Source organism: Myotis nattereri (genome assembly GCF_964212035.1).
Source record: "Myotis nattereri genome assembly, chromosome: 1".
Classification (NCBI taxonomy): domain Eukaryota; kingdom Metazoa; phylum Chordata; class Mammalia; order Chiroptera; family Vespertilionidae; genus Myotis; species Myotis nattereri.
The window spans coordinates 205,017,931-205,044,955 of record NC_138075.1 but is presented as its reverse complement, the minus strand read 5'-3'; the positions used below and the strand labels follow the sequence as shown (position 1 = coordinate 205,044,955).

At 40.1% G+C, this 27,025-nt stretch overlaps 2 protein-coding genes across 6 annotated transcripts in view; both read left to right on the top strand.

Moving 5' to 3' along the window:
* The window catches only part of TMEM33 (transmembrane protein 33), a 30,367-nt gene extending 5,017 nt beyond the window's left edge, over nt 1–25,350 (top strand). The window contains exons 4-9 of one of the 4 annotated variants that reach the window (XM_081096166.1): nt 79–266; nt 938–1,005; nt 1,959–2,092; nt 3,702–3,785; nt 5,715–5,835; nt 6,689–13,479. In XM_081096166.1, the coding sequence (XP_080952292.1) occupies nt 79–266; nt 938–1,005; nt 1,959–2,092; nt 3,702–3,785; nt 5,715–5,835; nt 6,689–6,694 (601 nt within the window). In that variant the 3' untranslated portion in view covers nt 6,695–13,479. Of the gene's footprint in view, nt 1–78; nt 267–937; nt 1,006–1,958; nt 2,093–3,701; nt 3,786–5,714; nt 13,480–16,571; nt 17,522–23,570 lie in introns of those variants that run through there. The other 3 variants (XM_081096163.1, XM_081096164.1, XM_081096165.1) reach the window with 3 other exon arrangements.
* A 187-nt stretch (nt 25,351–25,537) lies between these two features.
* Nucleotides 25,538–27,025, top strand: part of SLC30A9 (solute carrier family 30 member 9) — a 77,472-nt gene continuing 75,984 nt past the window's right edge. For both annotated transcript variants that reach the window (XM_081086550.1, XM_081086549.1), the window contains exon 1: nt 25,538–25,766. In XM_081086550.1, coding sequence (XP_080942676.1) covers nt 25,655–25,766 — 112 coding nt within the window. In that variant the 5' untranslated portion in view covers nt 25,538–25,654. The remainder of the gene's footprint in view (nt 25,767–27,025) is intronic.

The window sequence follows — 27,025 nt, the reverse complement described above, 5'->3', positions numbered from 1 at the left end:
ATGATGCAATTCACAAAGGAGGAAGAGGCATGGTAGTTGTTTATGTCTCATGATAACCTCTCCTCTGGTAATTTGCAGGTTGCACGAAGCAGCAAGCTTCTATCAACGTGCTTTGCTGGCAAATGCTCTTACCAGTGCTCTGAGGCTGCACCAAAGATTACCGCACTTCCAGTTAAGCCGAGCATTCCTGGCCCAAGCTTTGCTAGAGGACAGCTGCCACTACCTGCTGTATTCACTCATCTTTGTCAATTCCTACCCCGTTACAAGTATCCTTTGTACCTTTTGACAATGAAATTGCCCATTTCTATGGACAGAGTAGAAAATAAAGTCACTGGATAATCTCAGGAGCTAATGAGAATTAAAGAGCTCATTTGGAATTTGTGTGTTTACACATTTCAAAAGTGTTGTGGGATGATAATAGGTATTCTAAAAAATGAGGGGAAGGGATAAAGAAGGGGGTGTGCTGTTTAGTCTGGGAAGCACGAGGTTAACCCATAGGTTTCTTTACTGTAGGACCTTTGAAATGCTAATGTACTTTGTGAGACTAAAAGTTACTAGTGTTTCCTAAACTTAATTGTTATTTTCCTCCTGTGGATCATCTCTCAGGAAAGTGGTTTGTGCTTTGAGAAGTGCTGCTCTTAAGAGTTTTTGAGTAATTTATACAACTATACATAATGGAAGCACAATAAAATATACCTTTAAAACTAAATACTACCTTTTTAGATAATAAGTCTTAAAGGGAATAGGGGGGAAGTGAAATTTTTTCGCCAATGTATATGAATTTTACATATTTAATCCTTGCAACACTGAAAAAAATTGTCACTGCACTCATTTTAGCAGATGCCATTTCAGATGTGAATATTTGGACATAATACAATAGCCTGTTTTGCAAAGTACTTGATGAATTTAAAATGTTTTCCTTAATGGTTTTTTTCAGTGAGTATTTTCCCAGTGTTGTTATTCTCTTTGCTTCATGCTGCCACATACACAAAAAAGGTTCTTGATGTAAGTAAAAATATGCAGGGATTTTTTTTTTTTTTTTTTGGTTTTTGTTTTCTTTTTTACTCCTGACATGAATTTGAGCTAGTTGATGTGAATTTGAACACTAAGACATTTTGACGTTTGTTACAAAAAGCTCCTCTAATTCTTACAAACTTGTCCTAAATTATTTAATGATTTGAAAGTTTTAAGTTTGAAATATTTTATTTATATTTCATAATACAGTATATTTTGTAGATAAAATATTGCATTTAAAATTATCCCCCAGTTGCCAGAGGAATTTCTGAAGTTGAAATCTCTTCATTATTTAAAGGAATTGAATCTTTTAGGTTTGATAAGTTGTTAGAGAGCTCTTGTTCTGTCAGGGTTTAATTCTAACATATCAGGCAAGTAGAGTGTACTGAATTTCTTTTACTCTAATGTTCTGAACTGCTATTTTACTAAAATTTCTTATGTTTGGGTTGGAACATTAAGCCCAACGTAAGTATGCTGGGCAAATTGACTGCATATGCACCAGAATTTGAATTAAAATACCAAATTTGCCTGTGTTGGCCTTTTTCTTTATCCCTATTGTTCTTTGGTCACAGCAGTAATTGGACTCGGTGATTTCTACCTTTAGTTAGCTAAGGAGTCACAGATACTTTAACTATATTACTGGATAGTCAGGTTTTGTTATGGTTGGAGATAAATAACCACCATTTTTCTAATCTTAAGAAATGTAAAGGACTTGTATTAAAGTTGTTTTTATTTTTAAAATCTTCAAGTACATAAAATATAACAAAGCAGGAAAATACACTAACTTTTGTCCTTACATAGTTTCTATATTTTATGTCATCATTTCCAAATATTTGTCTTTTGCTCGTATGGCCTGTTGAATATGCTATTTATCTAAAGAAAGAAAATAATTGAGTGATCAGAAATGCTTTGTTATTTTTAATGTTTGTTTTCTTATGTTTTAGGCAAAGGGTTCAAATAGTTTACCTCTGCTGAGATCCCTCTTGGATAAATTAAGCGCTAATCAACAGAATATTCTGAAATTCATTGCTTGTAATGAAATACTCTTGATGCCTGCTACAGTTTTTATGCTTTTTAGGTAAGAATGAAAATACATTTGTTTTAGGAGGTTGATAACTAAGTGACTATAATAAATATATTAACTCAAATTTTATCCTGCTTCAATCTGTTGAAGTAGATCCTGATATGTAGAGCTAGATGGATCTTAGCAATTCTCTTTTCACTTTATAGTGGAGAACCTGAGACATTATAGTAAACCTGGGAACATGTCTTTTCATCATTCCTTGTCATGTATCATTTAACATTTGGAAAGTTAATTTCAGAATAACTACCTTTGAAAGAATCTTGGGAAGTGTAGTCCATTCTATTTTTAAGATGATTTTTCTTTGTACTAGAGAAAAATCTGGAATTAATTGTTGCCTATTGTTCTTCTCATTAATTATGGTCTAGAATTAATTGTTGCCTATTACAACCTCAATAGTTTATATCTTAATTGCGGAAGTAAGGCAGAAGAGAGAGAGAGAGAGTAAGAGATACAAATAATACATGAATAAAGAAAGTCTTCCTTTTAAAATTTAAGAAAAAATAGAGTATTGACCACTCCATCAATATTCTTTTTTTATATATATATTTTATTATTTTTCACAGAGAGGAAGGGAGAGAGATAGTCAGAAACATCGATGAGAGAGAAACATCGATCAGCTGCCTCCTGCACATCTCCTACTGGGGATATGCCCGCAACCCAGGTACATGCCCTTGACCGGAATCGAACTTGGGACCTTTCAGTCCGCAGGCCGACGCTCTATCCACTGAGCCAAACCGGTTAGGGCGACATATAGAGTTCTTATTTGTGGCTGTATAGTGTTCCATTATGTTAACATGGAACATTTTATTCTGCATTCCTTTATTCATGGACATGTTTCCAACTATTTACTTTTCCAAATATTGATGCAGTAAACATGTTTTTATTTGTCTGCTTACTAGTATACTTTTCTCTCAGTGTTATCTCTAACATAGATACCCAAATTGATTTTGCTGAGTTTAAGCTGGGTGCATTTTATATTTAATAGACCATGGTTTATGAAGTATTTTAATTTTCGTTGCCTGAGGTTTTTATGTACCTGACAGTTACTCCTTTCTTTAACACACTCTTTTCAAGGTAGTAAGAGTTTTATAAATTTTCTCATAAAGGCATCTGTTCCATTCCTTTAAGTTATGTTTTCCCCTGAAAAAAACAGAATCACCACATATTGCTTAAGTTGCTGGGTCCAAAATAGATAGTATAACCTAAATATAATTCTGGAATGATATAATGGATTTAGATATGATAGGTATTACTATGACCATCTATATATATGAAAGCCTAAGCAACCATCCCGACCATTCGCCCGGTAGCTATGACACGCAATGACCACCAGGGGGCAGACGCTTCAACCAGTTGAGGAGGGAGCCTGATTCCTTGTGGAATCGGCCATGGTGCTGTGGGGCACTGTCGGCTCCAAATCTGCTTCACCCGCACCCCAGATTGCAAGAGGGCACAGGCCAGTCTGAGGGACCTCACCGGTGCTCAGAGGGCCTCTAGTTTGATTAATAAAGACACACCCTCCAATTAAATTGCCTTTAAGTTTTGAGAGTATGTATATGAATTAATGGTGTATACTTATTACCTCTGTATTTGTTTCTTTTAGCGGTCAAGGAAGTTTGCTCCAGCCTTTTATATACTATAGATTTCTTACTCTCCGATACTCTTCTCGAAGAAATCCATATTGTCGGTAAGCTGGGGATTAGTTCAAATCTGTTTTATTTGTTAAGAGTATTGTGAAATACAGTATTTATAACGTTTAAGTTATTTTGCTTTTTTAAATATATATGTTTTTATTGATTTCAGAGAGGAAGAGATAGAAACATCAATGATGAGAGAGAATCACTGATTGGCTGCCTCTTGCACGTCCCCTACTGGGGAGTAAGCCCACAACCTGGGCATGTGCCCTGATCAGAAATTGAACCATGATATCCTGGTTCATCATAGGTCAAAGCTCAACCACTGAGTTAAGTTAGTTCAGTTTTATGTTAGAATTTAGAAGCAAACAATGTTTTTATACATTTAAACTCTAGGCCTTAGAACTGTCCAGGGTTGGTGAGAAGGTGGTTGTATTTTCTTTTTTAAAAAAATATACTTTTATTGATTGCAGAGAGAAAGTGAGAGTGAAAGACAGAAACATCAATGAGAGAGTATCATTGACTGGCTGCCTCCTGCACGCCCCACACTGGGGACTGAGCCCACAACCCAGCATGTGCCCTGACTGGGAATCTGTGACCTCCTGGTTCATAGGTTGATGTTCAACCACTGAGCCACGCCAGCCGGGTGGTGGTTGTATTTCTTTTTAAAAACTGAGATTGGCCCTAGCTGGTGTAGCTCAGTTGTTGGGCATTGTCTCATGCACCAAAAGGTTTCTGGTTCCATTCCCAGTCAGGGCGCAGCCTGTGTTGTGGGCTCCATCTTTGCTAGGGGCATGCTGGAGGCAGCCAATTGGTGTTTCTCTCACACATGGATATTTCCACATTTCCTTCTTGTCTTTGTGTGAGGGCATATAACATCCCCCTTTTTAAAAAATCTTCACCTGAGGATATGTTTTCATTGATTTGTTTGTTTTTTTGAGAGAGAGAGGAGAAACATCTATCAGTAGTCTCCCATACGTACCGTGACCAGGGATTGAACCCACAACCTTTTGGTGTATGGACAATGCTCTTAAGTAGCTGAGCCACCTGGCCAGGGCTCCTTTTTCATTTGTTAGTTTGAGCAGTAGCTTATTGCTTTTTCCTAACCATAAAAATAACATGGAAGATACAGAAAAGTATAGCAGGAGTTGTCTTTATACAGGATGAGTCAGCACATAAGGTGAAAATTATTACCGTTGATGATCGATTACGGTACAAGATACATGATATTGTGTCTGCTAGCCTGTACAATATATGTGTGATGTGTAGCGTGTGTAATAAAGAGTACTTTGTAGGCAACGAGCATAATTAATGCAAAGTCAAGTCTTCAACCTGTTTTGGGCACAAACATGCAACATAACTGGAACATGGGAGTCGTGGCAGAGAGTGGCAGGAGATGAAGAAAATTTGATTGAGACCAGATTCTGGAGGGCATTAGATGTTAAGGAGTTGGGCTTTAGTCTGAAGGAAGACAAGTGCCAGTTTGATCAGTGTAATGATCCAACTGGGAACTAACATCCATTGAACATCTTCCGTGTTATCTCATTTAAACTTCACTACAACTCCATAAAGTGCCTATTAGAGAAAACAGTATGTTTATTTAAGGAAATAGTAGGTGGGATTGCCCATGTTACATAATTTTCACTTTCTTGTTCTCTTTTTTAGAACTAGTTGAATTTGCCTAAGTATGAAAATGATAGGATTCTACTGTAAAGATATAAATCATCCCTAATCTCAGCCCTCAGAGGTAGCCATTTATTAAATGCTTTTGTTAAATGAACTTTTCTCCCCAAAAGGACAGGTGTTGATTTGAGAATTTTATTTTGTGTTTTCTAGGGGAAATTGTGGGCATTGCATTCTAGTTATTTTTTTTACTTCTTCAAATTCTTTAATGGCTGTGGGAAATTCCTTCATTAGCATTTGCCTTGCATTGCGTTGCTTCTTCCCTTGTGTTTCTGAAAGAAAACTATTTTATCTTGCAGGACCTTGTTTAATGAATTGAGGATTATTGTTGAACATATAATAATGAAACCTGCTTGCCCTCTGTTTGTGAGAAGACTTTGTCTCCAGAGCATTGCCTTTATAAGCAGATTGGCACCAACAGTTGCGTAGTTTAATATCCAGCTAAGTTATATATGATATAAGTAAGCATTATTAGCAGCTGGTACTTCTGCCAGGGGTTGTGAATTCCAGGTGTGAAACTGACCTCAATCCAACTTACATAATTTACATAAATGCATCTTAACGGAAAAATAATATTTTCCTGGCATGTTAAATCAAGCCTTTATAAAAAAAAGTTTCCAAGAAAATTCTGTGTTGTGTTGTTAATGGTTAAGGAAGTTTGTGTTTTGTAATAAATGTATCACTTTTTTTTTAGATGCTACTGTGCCTTTATCATGTACATTTATTTCTTTTGTGAAAATAGTTCTAAAATTTGTTTCAACCTAATTGGTAATCTGAATTTATTTATATCTGGCATTAGTTCATTATGGTAAATTTACATATTCAGTATATTTTGAGACAGTATTCTTTTGCCATTTATGAATTTTGGTTGATGATTTTAACAGAAGCATTTCCCACTGTATTTGGTTTCAAATTGTCATTAAATTGATTTTGTGCTGCTTTGTTAGGACAGATTTATTTTGGATGTGCCATTATAAGATGAGTTCTGTATGTGTCTTACACTATGACCTAAAATTTTATTTCCATAATTCTGTGGATTTGAATATTTTTTTAAAAGGCTCAACTATAAGCTTACTAGTCAATTAAGTAAATATCTGGAATTACCTAACCATTTTACATCAGAGAGCAGTAGTCCTACAACTTTCCTTTCAGACCCATTGAGTAACATTTCTCAGACAGGAAATCCTTTTACAGTGTGGACACGTAGGTTATTAGTATAGTTTTAGAATTGCCTAGATCAGATTCTTGACTACCAACTTTCTCTGTTTCTTAGGCTTGAATTTTCATGGACAGTTGCGGCAGTGCAGGTACCTTTTGAAAAGAATATAACTGAAGATCATATCACTGATACTTAGTGTCTGTTCTGAAATAATAATGAAGACTATCCCGTAGATTATATACCCAGCAAATCATATTGAAAGGTTAAATGGAAAGGTTTATGGGTAAGGTGATTGATTGGGAATGATGCCTGAGGAGGCATTTTGGGAGAATAGTGTACATTTCAGTTTCATGCTGGATAAATAAAATTGGGGGAATTAGATGTATTATGCAACTGTGACTTGAGTTGTGTAATATGTTAAATCCTACTTGTTGAGCTTCTATCAACTCTATAAAATTTATTTTGATCTTTACTGTTACATGATTAGAAATGTGTAAAATGTTGCAAAAATTTTAGTACAGAATAATGTAATGGTTTTTGTAACCAATTTTCTTCTGTCTGCATGTAATATGGATTCTTCAAATACATTCATTGGTAACTTATTAGTAACATCAGGTTTTTTGTTGTTCAACTTTCAGATCTATAGAAATGTGATATCTATTTGATAGCTCAACCATAACCAGCTCTTTTTGTAATATTTTTCTACTAAGTTAGAGAAGCAGCCTCATAATATACAGTTGATTTTGTGTGTATACGTGTTTGTGGCTAGCCTCGTTATCACTATATATGTAATCTGATGATTTCAAGAACTAAATTTTCTAGAGCAATAAAGTGACTCTAATGTTAAGTGAACAGTATATTATTGATTTCTAATGAGTTTTTAAAAATTATGTCTTGAATTAAATCAAGAAATTTTGGCAGTGAAGGCATATTTATTTTTAAGTTTAGTTCTTTTTTGTTTTTTGCAATTTTTTAAATCTTGAGATACTTTTAGATCTATAGAAGAATTGCAAAAATAATACAGAGAGTTCCTATATATCCTTTACTTCCCTTTATGTTAACATCTTATATAACTATACAACATTTTATCAAAATTATGAAATTAACCCTGGATAACATTGTTAACTAAAGTATAGAACCTATTCAGGTTTCACCAGTTTTTACATTTGTTAATATTCTTTTTGCTCTGTTTTTACCATGGTTATTATGGTTTACTTTTAATGCCCTTTAAGTGTGCCTCTTGTTTTGAGTTTTTCTTTTTTTTTTTATTTATTTGTATTGTTGAGGGTATTACAGATGTTCCCTAGTTTCTCCTCTTTTGTCCCTGAGTTTTTCTTTTGAAAATTACTGTTGGTCAAAAAGATTTTCTAAGGAAAAGAATTCATGTTGATTTTAACAAAAAGAAAGTGAACATTTAGACCCTTCAAGGCTTTCTATCAAAAACAGGATTGTATTTCTGACATGCTCATGTTTGACTTAAAGGAAGGCTTGATTTATAAATAAAACATTTCTATACTCATGCCAAAGTAAATTTTACAATTTGAACATTACCAGATGTTCAGTTTGCATGAAATTCTATGGTATGAAAACGTACAACCGGCTGATAACAGCATTTGAAATTAGAGTGTAACGTATACCTATTAAATCAAAATTAAGGAAACACAATAGCAGTATATAAAATGAATGCAGTAGAAAAAATAGCAGTATACCTGAACTTATTTCTACTAACAGGTTTTTAAAAAGTTGATTTAACATCCAAAATAGCGAATTCTTTAAGAGGTGGTACAGTGCTGCTGTTTTTCTAGCATTTTTAGATATCACATCCTTTCAGGCAGGTGGAAGCATCATACAAAACCTCCTTTATCTAGCAACAAGTCTACATTCCTTTTCTCTGCTTGATCCCTCATAAATTTAAACTCTAACATCATTCCAAAGAGAAATTTCTTAAATAACAATTTGTAGTTAAAGTTACTTGGAATAAAGTGACCAAGGTAGATGCTCCTGCAAGTAAGCAAGAATGAAAGCTAGCTTTTATTTTTTTATTTAGATATTTAAGAACCTCCCTTACAGGAAAAATCAAGGCATGTTAATATTAGACCAGAAGTTATTAAAGATTCATGAGGTCTTGTATAACAAAGAATTATAAAGCTGTCAGAATACTTCCTTTCTTCCTAAAAGTCAGGATCACAAATTCAAAATAAAGTTTGTAAATTCAGATTAAGTTTGTAAGTTTAGGACATAAATATTATTCATCTGGAAAAAGAAAATGAGTATATGTAATAAGATAAGTAAACTGGTTTAGTTTTTTTAAAGTTTGCTATCAGAACAAATGAAATTAATTTTGAGGGATTGTGGGACTTATTTTTATTAATATAGTTATTCTAAAGCGTCTTCCCTACCCAAATCCCCTTAAGATTTGCTAGCATCAATGCTATTACCCAGATTTAGATTAACTTTGCTACCTATTTTGTCCAAACCCTCAAGGGAGAAAATAATTACAGATAGGTATGAAAATAATTACAGACGGGTAATTACAGATCAGTAGGTGGCACTCTTTCCTCAAGTAGCCTCCGTTTCACAGGCCCTGTTGGAAGGTTAAAAGCCACTAAACGGGCCGAGTCAGCCATAAAACGAAGGATCTTAATCCCATGACCTTTTAAAATATGTAATTACTCAATATTCAACCAATATTTAGCAAGCATTTATTCTGAATACATTTTTTAAATATTGAAATACTCAAAAGCTGAAAGAAGTATCCTGCTAATACCTGCGTTCTAGGTAAATAGTAAAATAGGCCACAATTATGAGTGGTATTATGCAGATCATGGTCTCTCTTTTTTTAAAATTTCATTGTAAGTTTCTACATCACCTAAACACATCAGTTATAAAATTGTTCTTTCTCCTTCATTTTCAGGTGTGTAGAATAATGGTAAATAAATTTTTTTCATGATCATTTTGTAGGTACACAAGGTTATAGGCAGTTCAGTGTCTTAAAATTTAAACTTTCATAGAAATACAAATGCATATTGAAATATTTGGATATTGTATTAGGAATGGTACCTAGCCCTAGCTGGTTTAGCTTAGTGGATAGAGCGTGGGCCTGCGGATTGAAGGGTCCTGGGTTCGATTCCGGTAAAGGGTACATGCCTGGGTTGTGGGCTCAATCCCCAATGGGGGCCATGCAGAATGCAGCCAATCAATGATTCTCTCTCATCATTGATGTTTATCTCTCCCTCCCTCTCCCTCTCTGAAATCAATAAAAATATATTAAAAAAAAAATTTTTTTTTTAAAGGAATGGTACCGAGACTTGTAAATTCACTTTGAGTTGCAGAGACAACTGGTTTCTCTTAACACCTCATTGGAATTTCTCTAGGATTAGGAGAATTCTACAGAGGCTTAATGATAGGGTAGCTCAACAGATAGTATACAAAAACATGTTTATATCCAGGGGTTATTTTCAGAGATTGTTTTAATGAGCATTCCTCTTATAATATTCCAGGTGGGGAGTTGTTATGGGATCTGAAATTAAGGATAAGAAAGGAGCTGCTAAAATTTTGGGAGGTGACTTGGGGTGAACACTACAATATACAGATGATATATTATAGAATTGTACACCTGAAACCTATATAATTTTATTAACCAGTGTCACTCAAATAAATTCAGTTTAAAAAATTTGGGCAGGGGAGGTTTCCTGACAGTAGGAGTCATTCTAAGTAGGACATGTTTTCCTCCTAATGTGACATTCGAGTGGGTTCTTAAACACACTCCTGTGTGAGGGATTAACTTAAGTGGCCTTTCTCTCTTTGTGTAGTGCAAATAGGAAAACCGACCTGCGTTGACTTTTAGATAATGTGAGAAGAGTATTTTTTAAATCTAAAGTAGATTATTTTTCTTAGAAAGTGGTGGTAAAAAATTATTGATGGATATCTTTGCTGGAATCTAAAAAATAGCTCATATTCCAGGACAAAAGGGCCCCAAAATCATTTCACTTTTTCCTTCCTAGCCTTCTGAAGCTACTTTTTCGATGTGTTCAGCATTTTTTAAACATTTTTTTCTTGGTTCATGACAGTTTAGCTCCAAACTTGGACTATATTTTTATAACTTTAAAATAAAACAATTGCTTTTGACATGAATTTTTGCATACATACATAAGTTAGACCAAATGGGCAAAGTCTTGGGCAGGTAACATTTGTGATGTGTTATATTGGAAGAAATGTTAAAGGGTTGCAAAGATTAGAGTCATAAAAAAAACTGCTTGATTTATAAATGCATTACTTCTGGTGCTCTATATAATGGGATATATTGAACTAAAAATTTGTATAAATGATATGTCAGCATTTCTTAGTAACTTCTTGAATCCATTTTTAATATCTAATATTGTACAGGTTGGGGAGTTATACTTTTCAGGCCAATACTATCCAGACTGTATAAATTTATAAAATAAATTGAAAAATTCATCATTCCCTGGTATTCAAGACCAAAGCACATAAATGCTAATGTAGGGCTCAGAGGGGAAATATATTTCTCCTGAATATTTGAGAAAATGTGAAGTCCTTTCAGGAAAATCTAATAAACATAATAATCATAGCCTGCTGACACTAAGGAAAAAGGACCTCATTTGCTCATTCTTTTATGCAGCGATTTACTGGTCCCTACTGATTTCCAAATTGGATCACTGTAGTAAATTATCTATGCTGGTACCTGTGAAAGTAAGCCCTGGGATCCACATTTGTTGTGTGTTCTGCTTAAATCAGCAAGAATGATAAATTTGCTGGTGTGGAATTGGAAGTGTCAAGGGCTTTCTCTGGTGATTGAGCAAAATAATGTCTCCACTTGTAATTTATTGTGCCCCTTTTTCACTGTATGTTCTTTGTATATCTAATATTTATTTCAGTGCAAATTAAATTGTTGTTCCTTCATCTGTATTGTTATATCTAAGATTTTATTGATGTAAAAATCAAATTGTGTAATAAAAACCTCTCTGGATTTAAGCAGATTTGAAAATGTTACGTTGCAGAAAACATTTACAGTTAGAATTCAGCTTTCCATTGTGCTTCATTGCCTTATTGTTAGGATAAGGAGAATTTGAACATTTCTTTGTCCTCAGTTCATCACAAATAATAGAAATGGTAGAATTTTGTGGTCTAATATGAAACTGGAAAAAGAATTACAGTGGATCTCTCCGCAGCTTGCCTGCTTCCTTCTGTACTTTTTTTGTTAGTGAAATTCACAGCCTACTGTAAAAGTTTTTTATAACCATAAAGTGATTCACAATATACAATACATCCAAAGTCATAAGTCAATACAGGACAACACAAGAATATATTTTCCATCTAGGTGTTTATAGTTGGCAGATACTTACTTTTTGTGTCAATTTTTAACGTGTACTAAGCAAAACACAGTATAACCAAGTTAAACAAATCTTTGTCCATTTAGAGGTCATAATGTAAGAGACATTATGGAATTAGTTGTGCAAAGATCATTCTAACAGTTGAGTAAATACTAAATTAGTACATGAATTATCCACATAAGGGGAAACGAGTATTAGGAAAATTGATTTCCTAAAGATTTAATGGTGAAGAGTCTTCCCTAAGAGTCTTATACATTGTTGATTCATATGCTCTTCCCTTTATTGTGTGGGAATACATGGAGCTGTTTTATAACATAATTCTGTGCTTTGAGAAGGGAAGGGTCATCATTCCTCAAGGCTGGCTGAATGGAGAGACCCCTCAAAGAAGTGGCCCACCGAGATCCTTGAGAGTTGTCAGTCTAAGCAGGTGATTTGTCAAGTGTTTTAGTGTTTTTAAAAATTTATTATGGTGAGTTATGAACTTACATAAAAATAGAATGTTAATGAACCTCCCTTCTATTACCCAGCCTTAACCAGCCCTGCAACCCTGCCTTATCCTCACCTGTGATCACTTTCCCTTTTGATTTAAGTAATTTCACATTATTTTACACTACTTAATAAAATTTTCATTATATGCCTCAAAAATTCCTTTTTAATATCAATATAAAAAATAATTAACAGGTTTATTTAGACTGGATGACTAGAAGTGACTAAGAATAATGCCCTGGTGTGAAAAAGGCTTCCACAATTTTATAACAAGCAGGAGATGAAGGGAGAGGGAAAATTTGCTATTTTTCAGAAAAAGACTTTTCTCCCTATATTTGTGCCCTCAGAGAAAGGCCACCATCCTCTTGGCAAAATGATAGATTTTTGCCTTCCCACACTATACTATCCTCCCCTATAGGAGATAGTTGAAAACATGGAAGTGTGGGATTTTGGTGGTCTTACCAGAAACAGTGGGGCAGGTAAGTTCTTTAAAAAAAGCAAGTACTGTTAACCAAAGAAGGGGATAAGTAATTTGGGGCTGTGACACTAGATTAAGAAAGGGATTTAAGGTGGGAGAATGCATAACGGGGATAAATGGTGATGGAAAAAAATTTTTTTTAAAAGGATTTGCCGAAACCGGTTTGGCTCAGTGGATGGAGCGTCGGCCTGCGGACTGAGGGGTCCCGGGTTCGATTCCGGTCAAGGGCATGTGCCTGGGTTGCGGGCATATCCCCGGTGGGAGATGTGCAGGAGGCAGCTGATCGATGTTTCTCTCTCATCAATGTTTCTAACTCTCTATCTCTCTCCCTTCCTCTCTGTAAAAAATCAATAAAATATATTTAAAAAAAAAAAAAATAAATAAAAGGATTTAATATTAGAACCATTGTTCTTGTTAAATTTCCTTGTAAGTAGTTCCAAATAATTGTGAGATTTAGGTCAGTTCATTCCCAGTTTTATTTTTAAATTTATATCCTTTAAAAAATACCCAATAGTTTGTAGTTTGTGTTGTTTGTTTTTTCATTACATTCTTCAAATTTGGAGCTCTACAAACATTATTACTTACAGTTCCAAAAGTAATAGGACAATTCATTTAAGTAACAAATCAAAATCCCTGGAGACAAAAGAATGAAATTTGCAGTGATCCAGAATAAAGTGGATATATCTTTTTTTTCAACTCATAAAAGATACAGTTATATAAACAGGCTTCTCCAATCTGAAGTAACAATCTTTGACACTGAATTACCAGGTTCATGTTTCATAGTTCAATTTAGTAAAAGCATAATCTTTTTAAATGCTTAGAAATTACATTTTCGTCCCTTTACCTAAAAGGTTAAACTTCCTTTTTGGACTTACTGTACTATTGGGCTTATTTTGAATTAGTGTGGTTTTTTTAGGTCAACTTTTTTTATTTATCCTCACTGGAGGATATGTTTTCATTGGTTTTTAAAGAAAAGGGCAAGGAGAGAGAGAAAAACATCAGTTGGTTGCCTCCTGAGCAACCTAGGTATGTGCCCTGATCAGGAATCGAACCTGCAACCTTTTAGTGTATGGGATGACACTCCAACCAACTGAGCCATCCAGGCAAGGCTTGAATTAGTGTTTTTTATATGAACTTTATAGTTCCCTTTCCTGAGGACAATCCTCAATTTCAAAATAAAAACAGAACATTTCTTACAAAAATATTGGAACAATGTTTAGAAAAATATTTTAATTTGGGCCCTTTCACATTTTCAGTTATATGAATATATTTCTGGGAATAAAATATATTTCAAAGTGAGTAGTAATTAAACATCCTAATAATTAAACCTACCAGAGGGTTTTTTGTGTTTTTGTTTTGTTTTGCCTTTTTAATATTGTGGTAAAGTCAAAGGATATGTAAGGCTTATTGCAACTTTTTTTATGTTTGTTATGCTCAAAAGGTTTTGTGGAAGTTATAGTTAACTATAAGTGTTTATATTGTACTAAAGTGCTTTCAACAGCATCATAATCTTTTAATCCTTTGACATTAAGATGTACAAATAACCTTGAAGCAGGTTTATAGTCTTTCTTTGTCTATTCTCTATATACTATTATCAGATTCTCAGATTTTAAGACTGGTCTCAGATTTTAAGACCAGTCAACCAGTCGCTATGACGCGCACTGACCACCAGGGGGCAGTCAACTTGAACAGATGAAAAGAGAAACAGGTGATTGAGTCTATGAAAGATCACAAGCAGGTGGAGCCAAGCTGCAGTTCGCATTGGGAAGCCAGGCCATCAGCCCAAATTCCACCACTCCCAGGCACTGCTCCAGAGGCACAGCACCCCCGACCCCCATCAACCCCTCCAGCCACATCCTCCCCGGGCAGCCGGGACCAAGGGACGGAGGGAGGGAAAAAAGAGACCACAAACTCCGTCCCTAGTATCTGCCTCCTCCTATCAGACCGGAGCCACCCCAGGACTTGCAGGACAGCGTGTAAAGGCAGCCTTGCCACACAGCTACGGAGACTCCCTGGTCCACCTGGGGTGCCCCTCGGGCACTCACCCCACTTCTCCGAGCCTCAGTCTGCACCCCTAGAAAGGCTGTGGGAGCTCCACCCTAGGGACCCACTTCTCCATAGCTGTGTGTGGCAGACCAGGAGATGCAAGAGGCGGTGGGGGAAGACGGGCAGTTGCTCAGCTGACCAGGATGAGCAGGAGCAGCTCCTCCCTGGCCGCCTGCCGCTTCACACACTACTGCATCCCTTGGGGGATGTTGGATGCCACTTTCAGCCAGATACCCGCAGGCCATGCTGAGGGACCCCACCAGTGTACAAATCCATGCACTGGGCCTTTAGTTTTAATTATAAACAAACTGTCCCCTGGTGGCAACTTTTCTGCAAAATAATTCTAGTGCCTCTCATTTTGCATGTAATAATAACTATAGGGGTGGGGAGGAAAGGACCATTGCTTGGCTTTTGATTTTATTTCCAGTTGGTTTTTACATTAAACACCTAACCAAGGTTATGAGGGGCTTATTATGCTTTCAACCTTTAATGTTATAAAAGTTTTTAGACCATTATCACTGGTTAATACTTACTATTTGTTTTCAACATGCCTAAGTAAGCTAATAATTCTTCCCATTACATTTATGACAAGTATGCAGACTTTTTGTCTCTATTTTAAGAGTGAGAAACCCAAATTCCACAGATGAGTCAGTGGGAATTCCTGACTGATAATTCCTGACATAAATCATTACAGAGTACAACCCTCATTCAGGCCATGTTCACTGAGTATGCATTTTAGAGTCTAAGTGACAGTCTTAGGAAACAGCAGCCCTCGTGGATGTTCTTTGGTGTACTATCCTAATGGGTACTCATACAATTAGCTCATTCTTTTTTAAAATTTGTAGAATAAATGATTCAATACTTAGGAGATGCCTCCATCATATTTGCTGTTTGCCCAATCTCAGAAGGTCATCTTAGACATTTACATGTCTTCCAAGTTTTGAGCAAATTAGGATAAGTGGAGATACTCTTCTGTAAATGAACATTTTCTGGTTATCAATATTGGTTCTCTTATAAATGGATGTAAGTACCATGCCAAGAAAAAAAGTACTGCATAACCATTTACACCAAATATTCCAATTCTTTCATTGAGTTAGCATATTATCATTCCCAGACATCAGAAGAACTTAACACTGGTTATATTAATGTCATTTCTGTATAATATTTGGTTGGGTTTTGTTTTGATTGGCTTTTTCCATCCCATTTCCCCCCATACCGCCTACCATTTTGAAATTTATACACATTTGCTACTGTATTGTTTTCATTAAACTTTAGAAATTTGAACATGCATACTTAATAAAGTTTGAGGTTATAAAGATTTACAGCTGCTTCTGCCAGATGCCTGGGGCACTACCAAACTGGGAACACTTTAAACTAAATTTTTAGCTCTGGATATTATTTTTCTGTATAGGAATTATAAATTTGGGGCACAATGTTATGAATACTGGCTTGTGGTTATGACTTCTCAGGGGAGATTTTTCTTCACTACACCTGGCACACAGGTAGAAAAAGGCAACTTTCCTAGATGTCTCATTTGACTTCAAATACAGTGGTTATGCAAATGTCTATTAGATTTTCCTCCTTGGATGGGCCTTCTATATATATATATATAATATATTTTTTTTATTTATTTCAGGGAGGACTGGAGAGGGAGAGAGATGGAAACATTAATAATGAGAGAGAATAATCGATTGGCTGCCTCCTGCATACCTCTCACTGGAAACCGAGCTTGCAAGTGCCGTGATCAAACGAACTCCTGGTTTCATGTATTGATGCTCAACCACTAAGCCACATCAGCTGGGCTGGGCCTTCTTTATCTCCTGCATTCAGTGTCCCAGCCTTTACCCCACGTTCAGTAGGAGCTAGAATAGATTACCTGTGTGCATTCATGTATTCTGAAAATTCTTTACATTTTGCCTTCTTGGGAATTGCTTTTAAGGTGTGCATTTTCTATCTATCTATCTATCTATCTATCTATCTATCTATCTATCTATCTCTATCTCTATCTCCATCTATCTATCCAGAGATAGATAGATGGAGATAGAGATAGATCCTATCTAATAAAAGAGAAACATGGTAATTGGCATATGACCGCTACCCTTCCCATTGGCTAATCAGTGAGATATGCAAATTAACTGCCAGCCAAGATGGCGGCTGGCAGCCAGGCAGCTTGAAACTAACATGAGGCTTGCTTGCTTCAGTGACGGAGGACTCCAACATTCTCCGCCTGCCGTTGCAGGCCTCTGAGCTGCAACTCTAAGCAACTATGTAACAAATATAGAAGCTAAACAAACCTGCTTTAGTCCGCCGGGCTTCAGCCAGCAGGATCGCAACATTGTAAGGGAAGGCCAGAAACCTACTTTCTGCAGCGGAGGCCTAAGAGCTGGAGCCAAGCCTCAGAGCTAAAGCTGGCCCAGAATTAAAAAAAGAAAAAGAAAAAAAGGAGTGGTTGGGAGCTTCAGTCACCCCCAGCCTGAAAACAACCCTCAGCCCCTCACCCAGACTGGCCAGGCACCCCAGTGGGGACCCCCACCCTGAAGGGTGTGTGACCAGCTGCAAACAGCCATCATCCCCTCATCCAGGCTGGCCAGGCACCCCAGTGGGGACCCCCACCCTGATCCAGGACACCCTTCAGGGCAAACCAGCTAGCACCCACCCGTGCACCAGGCCTCTACCCTATATAGTAAAAGGGTAATATGCCTCCCAGCACCGGGATCAGAGTGACAGGGGGCAGCGCCCAAACCCCCTGATTGCCCTGCGGCTGTGTGTGACAGGGGGCGGGGCCACAACCTCCCTATCAGCCCTGCTCTGTTTCTGACAGGGGAAGGCGCCCCAACCCCCTGATCAGCCCTGCTCTGTGCCTGATAGGGGGGAGCTCCCCAAGCCCCTGATTGCCCTGTGGCTCTGTGTGTGACAGGGTGCGGCGCCCCAATCCCCCCACCCCACGGGCCCTGCTCTGTGTGTGACGGGGTGCGGCGCCCCAAACCACCCCCCCCCCGCACGGGCCCTGCTCTGTGTGTGACAGGGTGGAGCCATAACCTCCCCATCGGCCCTGCCCTGAGTGTGAGAGTGGCGGCGCCCCAACCCCCTGATCGGCCCTGCTCTGTGCGTGACAGGGGGCAGCGCCCCAACCCCCTGATTGGCCCTGCTCTGTGCGTGACAGGGGGTGGTGCCGCAACCTCCCCATCAACCCTGCCTTGAGTGTGACAGGGGCGGTGTCCCAACCCCCCAATCGGCCCTACCCTGAGCGTGACTGAGGGTGGCATCACAACCTCCCAATCCGCCCTGCTCTGTGCATGACAGGGGGTGGTGCCCCAACTCCCCAATTGGCCCTGCTCTGAGCTCGACCAGGGGCTGCACCTAGGGATTAGGCCTGCCCTCTGCCACCCAGGAGCAGGCCTAAGCCTGAGGGGTCCCAGACTGCGAGAGGGCACAGGCCTGGCTGAGGGACCCTCCTCCCCCCCAAGTGCACAAATTTTTGTGCACTGGGCCTCTAGTAGATATATAAAAGCCTAAGCGACCTTTACAACCAGATGACTGGCTGGTAGCTATGACATGCACTGGCACCAGGGGGCAGACGCTCAACGCAGGAGCTGCCCTCTGGTGGTCAGTGCGTTTCCACAGCCAACCTCCCGCAGCTGGACAACTCATGGTCCCTCCCCCCAGCCCGCCGACCCTGATAGCCCCGATTGGCCCTGATCGCCACCCAGGCTGAGGGACCCCACCTGTGCACGAATTCGTGCACCAAGCCTCTAGTTTAACATATTTTTGGTTGATTTTAGCTGAAAGATTATTTCTAGTGTGTCTAGTTCACCCTGCTAGTAGAAACAAATCAGTCCAAAGTTGGGCTTTGAGATTTGAGAATCAGTAAGCATACAGAGAAAGGTTTGTTGGGTAGGGTTTTATTCTGAAGAATCTGAAGTACTCAAAAGTTTCTCCAAAGATAGATAGCACCTGAATGATCCTTTATTGCCCATCAACACGGAGATGGGAACCTAATGGGAGACAGAGGGCAGGAAAAGATTTGGAAGATTGGATGAGTAGAGGGAAGAAGATGGTAGAAAGGCAAGGAGCCAAGAGAGAAAGGAAACTAATATCTATCTGAGGTAGACTCTGTGATCTGATAAGAGACTCCATGGGAAAAGTAAATAAATGTTTCACCACATTCTCTGGGCTCTTTTTAAATTCAGGATGTCTCAGCTCAAATGTTACAAATATAATATGGCATCAGGATAATGTCAGGAAGCCCACAGTGGTGCCTCCAACCTGTACACATTCTTTTTGTTTCATTGGCCTTCAATTTCTTCATTCATAGAATGTGGTCAGCATAGAATTATGTTGAGAATTGTTGAAGGTGAATAGCTACATTTTATAATATGCTTCTCATTTTACCTTAGGAAATTCTGAGACTCTTGAAATTTAAAGAACTTCCCTACTTGATGAATCAGTAGTGGTTTAAACTTATGTTGCTATGCTTTATGTCAACACTTTTCTGGGCAAAAAAGAAACTTTGGACCTGTTAAGAGAATTTTTTTCCCCCTTTCCCTCAGTAAAGTACACAACCTTGTGTTGACAGTTGCTTTTTTTTACTCTCAGGTAAATTCCAGGGACAGAAAGCAAAAGTGCTGTTATTTATTAATAGCAAAATCAGATCAGTTTCTGTAACAAGAGCTCTAACAGAAGTACATCTTCAAAATCAGTAACTGATTAAAAGTCCCCTTCGGTACATGCTTTTGTAAACTTCCCCAAATGAATGCATAAGATGCAAAAATAGTTTATAAAATGCTCAAAACTAAATTTATCTATAATGTGCACAGAATGAAGCCCAGAATTACAACTCTGTCTTCTTTAGGGAATCTGCCAAAAACGGGGAGTGACTTGATTCTTATCCCAAGTGAGACACCTAGGAAGTAGAGGAAATAAGAATATCATCAGGAAGGCACGGGAGCCTGGTCAAACTGCAGGGTTCCGTCACTTCTTAGCTGTGTGATCTCTGTTTCTCCTATAAAATGGTGATATTGCCGCATACATCGTGAGATGACAAAATGAGCCAACCATATAGAATTTTAAAATAGTGCTTCAGATAAAAGGGCTCAAAACATTTTGGCTGTTATGATCTGTCATTTAGAACAATTGTATGGAGTGCTTTACTGAATAAATTGAGTAGTTGTTATCATAATTTCCCAATTATTTATATCCCAAACAGTTAGAAAATAACAAATTATTTTCCAGGTACTGTTGAGTACTAATTGATATTTGTAGTGTTGACCATATCCCGTTTTCTCCCCTACCCAGGTGCTGTAAATTTTTTAATTGTCAAGGAAAGTTTAAATTTTGAAGATTACAGGATATCCTATAGAATAAAGAGGTAATATGCAAATGGTCATCACACCCTCATGCCATCACGCTGTAATGGCTCAGACACTAGACACTGGGGAGAGAGGAATGGGGACCAGCCAGGAACAAATGAGCTTGCGAGAGAGAGATGGGGACCAGCCAGGCTGCAGTCTGGTACAGGGACAAGCCGCCCGCCCCACAGTTCCAGGTGCCAGTGGCTGTGCCTGTGCCTGTGGCCGGGAAGGGGACAAGCTGCTCGCCCTGTGGTTCCAGACGCCAGAGGCTGGGGCTACGGCCTGGGAGAGGGACAAGCTGCATGCCCCGTGGACCCGGACATCAGCGCCTGCGCCTGTGTCTGCGTCCTGGGAAAGGGACAAGCCGCCCGTCCCACGGTCCCGGGCATCTGCAGCTATGGCCTGGGCGAAGCTGCCTGCCACGGTTCCCTGTGGCGGGCAGCCAGCCCGGGTGAAGCTGGCCTGGGTCCTGGGTACCTGTGGCTGGCCAGAGGGAGGGAAGCCCAGGTCCCGGGTACAGGGTGAGGCAGAGGCGGTTAGGGGCGATTAGGCTAGGAGGGGAGCAGTTAGGGGAGATCAGGCTGGTAGAGGAGCAGTTAGGGGCGATTAGGCCAGGCAGGCAGTGGTTAGGAGCCAGCAGTCCCGGATTGCGAGAGGCAGTCGGACATCCCCCAAGGGGCCCCGGATTAGAGAGGGTGCAGGCCGGGCTGAGGGACCCCCCTCCCCATGCACGAATTTCATACACTGGGTCTCTAGTTGTAATATAATGGTAAGAGCATAGAATAAGGGTCAGAACCAGATTTCAGTAGTTAACTACTTCATACAAATCTATGACCATGGGTAATACATTTAACCACTCTTCATGTCTGTTCATTCTTCTGAAAAATAGAGCAATATAAAATGAAAATTATTTATGTATGATGGGATGGGGTGTTCTTCCCAGCCATTCCTTTCCATTTTCTAGAACACTGAATTCTAGAGGCTACATTAATAGAAGGGTGTTTTTTTTGTTGTTGCTTTTTAAAAAATAGAAGTGTGGTACCTTCTCAGACCTGTCAGAATGGCTATTATCAACAAATCAACAAACGGCAAGTTCTGGCAAGGATGTGGAGAAAAAGGAACCCTCGTGCAATGCTAGTAGGAATGCAGATGAGTGCAGCCACTGTGGAAGACAGTATGGAGTTTCCTCAAAAAATTAAAAATGGAACTCCCATTTGACTCAATAATCCCACTTCTAGGAATATATCTCAAGAAACCAGAAACACCGATCAGAAAGGATATATGCACCCCTATGTTCATAGCAGCTCAATTCACCTTTGCTAAGATTTGGAAACAGCCTAAGTGCCCATCAGCAGATGAATGGATTAGAAAACTGTGGTACATCTACACGATGGAATACTATGCTGCTGTAAAAAAGAAGGAATTCTTACCATTTGCAACAGCATGGATGGAACTGGAGAGCATTACGCTAACCTTGGTTCTAGGCTTTATCAGCTGTGTATTTTCCCTTTTGACATCCTCACAAATAGCCAAAACCCACTGTCTAGAGTACAGTTTCCATCAGAGACCTGTACTTCTTGGCTGGGGGTGCAGTGACTAAATAATTTGATGCTTTCTTTACTTATGGAAAAGGAATAAGAGTACAAGCCCATTATCAGAAAAAAAATAGCGAGGGTGTAAAATATTGGACCGTCTCAGGGCTTCTCACTTGTTACCATAAAAACCACTGTTTTCAACAATGAGGTCAGTGAGCAGCTGCTGGCCAGTTTGAATGTACCAGTATACAGTATTAGATTCTATGACTAGTCGTGATACTATTTAACCACTTTTCCAATAAAATGTTTGGTTTTTTTTGCAAGTATGGAACAGGAATGACTGCTAAATGATTAGATACTTAAGTTTAGAATTCTAAGTCATTACTGCATAATTCAGTTGCTGAAATAACATGTAGCAGATGCTACAGTGCAAGTTAATGAGTAATTATTTTTTTTGTACTCTGGCCTTTCATTTGTCACAGCCATGTGGGTTAAGTAATTATTCTTTTGCTTCTTACTTTAAGATTTTCTTTTGTTTATTTAGTTCTTTTTTGTTTGTTAAATTCTCCCATTTACCCCAAATTCTTTGGAAAGTCTTATGGCTCTTAATAACCTACTTCTTTTTAAGTAAAAATAGAAATTTGAAATTCTTAATTGATTTACTCATTATTGTTAATAAGCCAAAACCACAGTCAAGCTTGTTTACTATTTCATGGGTATTGTGCGGGCCTCAGCTTTCAAGGGCATCTATATATTCAGCTTTTTACAAACCATGCTTTGGCTCCCCTTCTCCAAAGCTGGCTCCTTCTTAACCAGGAAACAAGGCAGGGACAAGCTTCTTCCCTCTCCCCCACCCCACCCCCTTGTCTCAAATTTCTCTGTAGCTGTTTGTGTCCAGAAGTAAATGTAACCAAAATTAATACCAGAATCAACTCAATTCAACCTACTTTTTAATTTAAAAAAAAAAAAACAAGCTATAAAATAAAGGCCTGGATATTTGGTGTAAACTTTCACAGAAATCTGATACATGTCAGATGAAAGTTTCCAGCAAGCTACCCAAGGACAAGGAATGTTGGAGGTGTCAGGAGAAAGTGTACTAGAGTTAGTGGGAACAATGAAACTCTAATGAAGATGTCCATGCTGTTGAAATATTTGGAAGATGGGTTCACAGAAGGTTGAAAATAAAATAGAGCAAGAGTCTAGGCCTGTCCTATCCCGCTTGTATAGATATTTGAGGCAAAAAGAGGAGGAAGCCCTGGCCAGTGTGTCTCAATTGAGTGTCGCCGCAAAAGGTCACCAGTTCAACCCTCAGTTAGGGGTGCGGGAGGCAGTAAATCGATGTTTCTCCCTCTCCTTCTCTCTTCCTCTCTCTCTGAAATCGATATAGTACATAATAGACTCTAAGAAGCTTTGATCAGTTTGATTAAAATGATAGTTGAAACCAGGGGCTATTTTTAAGAATTTAAAGCATTTAAATAGCATTATAGCAAAGGTTAGTGATATTTACATAGTTACCATAAAATTAAGAGTTAAGCCCTTATGTATTTTATATCATAAAGTTGAATTTCTGTTAAAGTCTATCTTAATAGTAATATTCAGATATTTGAGCCAATTTCAGATTATGAATATTTATGGGACAGCATTTTTTGGATATGTAATAAAGGTTAACTTTTATTTTCATTATTATTAGTAGTAACAGAAAACAGCAAAGGCCAGTTGTAATGTCTATTAATTTGCTTGTTTTACCAGAACAAACTATCAACAGACTGGGTGTTTTCAACAACAGAAAATGTATTTTCTCACAGTTCTGGAGGCTGAAAGTCCAAGATCAAGGTGTGGCAAGTTTGGTTTTGATGAGGCCTTCTCCTTGGCTGGTAGGTGGATGCCTTCTCACTGTGCCTTGGCATAGTCTTCCCGCTGTGTGTGTGCACATCCCTGGTGTTTCTTTGGATGTCCAAATCTCCTCTTCTGCTAAGGACACCAGTCAGATGGGATTAGGACCCACTCTAATGACCTCAGTTTAACTTAAATCACCACTGAAAAGGCCCTGTCTCCAAATACAGTCATATTCTGACGTGATGGCAGTTTGGGCTTCAACATATGAAGTTGGGGGGATAGCACATTTCAGCCCACAACAGAAGCCAATCTCAGGGCCAGGATCTCTGAGGGTCAGACAGAAAAGGCCCTCCTAGGGAGCCAGAAATAAAAGTGGGACCCAAGCATGTCTTTGGGAGCAGTGGGCCACACTGTGGCTGCCCAGGCAACTCATCCCCTTGGACCTTGCCCTGGTGCTAAGTGTAGTGCATTTAGTTTTACAGTCCATGGTGGGTTTGCCTGACCCCCGCCTGGCAGGTGTGGGTGAGATCAGCTCAAGGGGTAGCATGAGGAAGTGAGTATGGGAGATGCTGAAAGGAAAGAACACACATATGGTGGTGAACAGCACTTTTCAATGTTTGACCACTTAATGTTTAAACTATGTTTGCCTTAGGAAGTGAAATTTGCTTACCAATCTGTGGTAATTTAATCACCATGACTTCACTAATTTAGCTTTATCTCAGTCTGTATAAGACTGTTGATTCTTTTAAAATTAGGAATAGGCTCATTAGTTTCCCCTTGAAATAGCTATCGTGTAGTAATACAGTTAAGTGGCCGAGATTAATTTGAAAACAAACTACTGTGCATTCCATTCAACCACTTTATCTGTGCCACACATTGTTTTAACCCCTGGGAAACGGCAATGTACAAAACACAAGATTCCAGCATCATGACACTTTATTTTCTATTTTGAGACAGAAAATAAAATAGTTTCACACAACGATAAGTGTCTTGAAATGTATACAGGGCGACAAGGCAAAGAACAGCAAGGGTGGTGGAGGAAGGCCTCTCTTAAGTTTGAGCTAAGACCTGGAGAAGATAAACAGAGAGAAACATGTCGGAGAGAAACACGGTTAACGCCGCGGTGAATATGGGGCGGACTCTCTCTCTCTCTCTCTCTCTGGGCCCAGACTGATGCCTGCTGTCGATGTCTGCACATCTCGATTATGCAGACACATCTCGAATTTATAAAATTCTTACTCTGCTGTATTACAGACGAGAATCTGCGGTTCAAAGGTTAGTAGGACAGGTAACTGATTCCGAAGCCGGTCCCTGCCTCCGTGGTACTGGGTACGAAAAGGCATTACAGGCGAAGAACGACGGGCTCCGGTGAAGGTTCGGCAGCACCGAAGACACGCCGGCCTCCTCTGGGACTTACCCGGGAAGGCACGGGAGGGAGAATCAGAAGACAGCGTCCGTCCGTCCGTCCTTCCTTCCCACCTTCCTTCCCACCTACAACACCTGGCCCGGGTCTTGAGTTCGGAAAGAAGTAAAAAGGCAAGCAAAAGCCCCACAGGCTGCCACTTCTCTCCGGCTGCGACGATTTCAAGGCAAGGAGTGAACGTGCAGGCGCGGAGGAGACAAGAACACACCCGGGGGGCGGGTTAGCGGTGGAGGGGTCAATGGGCAGAAAAGGGACATCTGTGATACTTTCAACAATAAGATACCTTTAAAAAAAAAGGATACACACCCAAATTCACCTGCAGCCACGCCCTCCCCACACCCGCCCAGTCTAGGTGCCCCGACTCGGAACTTCGCGATTCGCGCTCCGCGTGACGTCACGTCCGCTGCGTCGCGCCGGCGTTAATAAATGACGTTGCCACTTCCGGGTCCCCGAGGCCGCCAGTGGCGGCGCAGGCGTCGTCGCTCGCCGGTACCCGGTCTATGGAGTCCGCTGGTGCCGGTGGTGGCGCGGCGGCAGGAGACGCAGTCCGAGTAGGGGCCTCTGCCCCGCCAGGATGTTGCCGGGCTTGGCCGCCGCCGCTGCGGCCCACGGACGGGGCTGGGCCTCCCTGTGCCGGCTCCGTCTGCGCGGCGGGGCGGCGGCCCGCGGCTCCGGCGGGCTCCCGGGTGAGTGTCGCGCCCCGGCGGCCGCCGGTTCCGCGGAAGCCGGGCCGAAGGAGCAGGCGGAGCTGGGCGCCTCTCCTCGGGCCGCGCGCCCGCGAGCCCTCCCCCAGCCCCCAGCCTTTCGGGTCTCCGCCTCTGCAGTGGGGCCCGCCCTCCAGGGGGCCTCCTGACCGGCCTTGGGGACCCTGGTGTCGTTTCGGTCCTAGCGCAGGTCAGGGCTCACAGAGCTTGCGGACAGGGTCGCCACCTTGAAGCCGCCCACTTTGTAGCTAATCGCGCATTGAGTGCACATCGCGGTGCCGGCAGTGACCCCTCTCCTCGCACCCCAGGCAGCCTCGTGGGAAGTGGCCGACTCCTCAGACTCCAGGGCTTTCGAGCTCCCCATCCACCTGCGTTGTAGCCGAGGAGGTTTTCCTGCCCTGCTCCTGCCTCGAATTCCCAGTTGTTTTCTTGCATTTCCTAAAAGGATGAAGGCGCGCGGGGTTGCAATTTGACATTTGCGAGTCATTCAGAAGTATGAGGCTATGGCCATCTCACCGTCATTGAACTGAGCCCAATTTTTGGCGGAAAAACAAAAGAACGCCTCAGTTCCGTTGAACAATCCTTTTGGTGAAAAAGTATCTACCGGAGCTGTTATTTTTATCCCTCTACTTCAACATTCGTTTCTAATGCAGATTGTCCGATCGTTTCCAAAATAGCTTTGAGCTTGTAAGTTTTAATCAGGCTTCCCTCGCTTTTGGCCATAGATTGGGCAGCCATAGCGTGACACTTGAAAACTGAGATAGAAACAGTGAGGGCAGAGAGTGAACCAAACCCACCCTTAATCTAATCCTCCAGATTCCCGAGGATGCAAAGAGTATTTGCAGAAACATTTTTCAAAAATTCATGTTTGAAACACTTGTAGGATGTTTGTGATCTGGCCATAGAATTTGTAGTCAAGTTATTCAAATCTATACTGATAAAAGGATAATATGCTAATTAGACTGGGAGACCTTCTGGATGTCCTTTTGGACAAAGCCATGGTGGCCGGGCAGAGGCAGAGGCGGTTAGGGGCAATCAAGCCAGGAGGGGAGGGCAGTTGGGGGCGATCAGGCCCTGGGGGGGGGGATGTTGAGGGCAATAAGGCCAGAGAGGGGGCAGTTGGGGGGCGAGCAGAGTGGCAGGCAGAGTGGTTAGGGGTGATCAGGCAGGCAGGTGAGCGGTTAGGAGCCAGCAGTCCCTGTGGGATCGGGCCTAAACCAGCAGTCGGACATCCCCTGAGG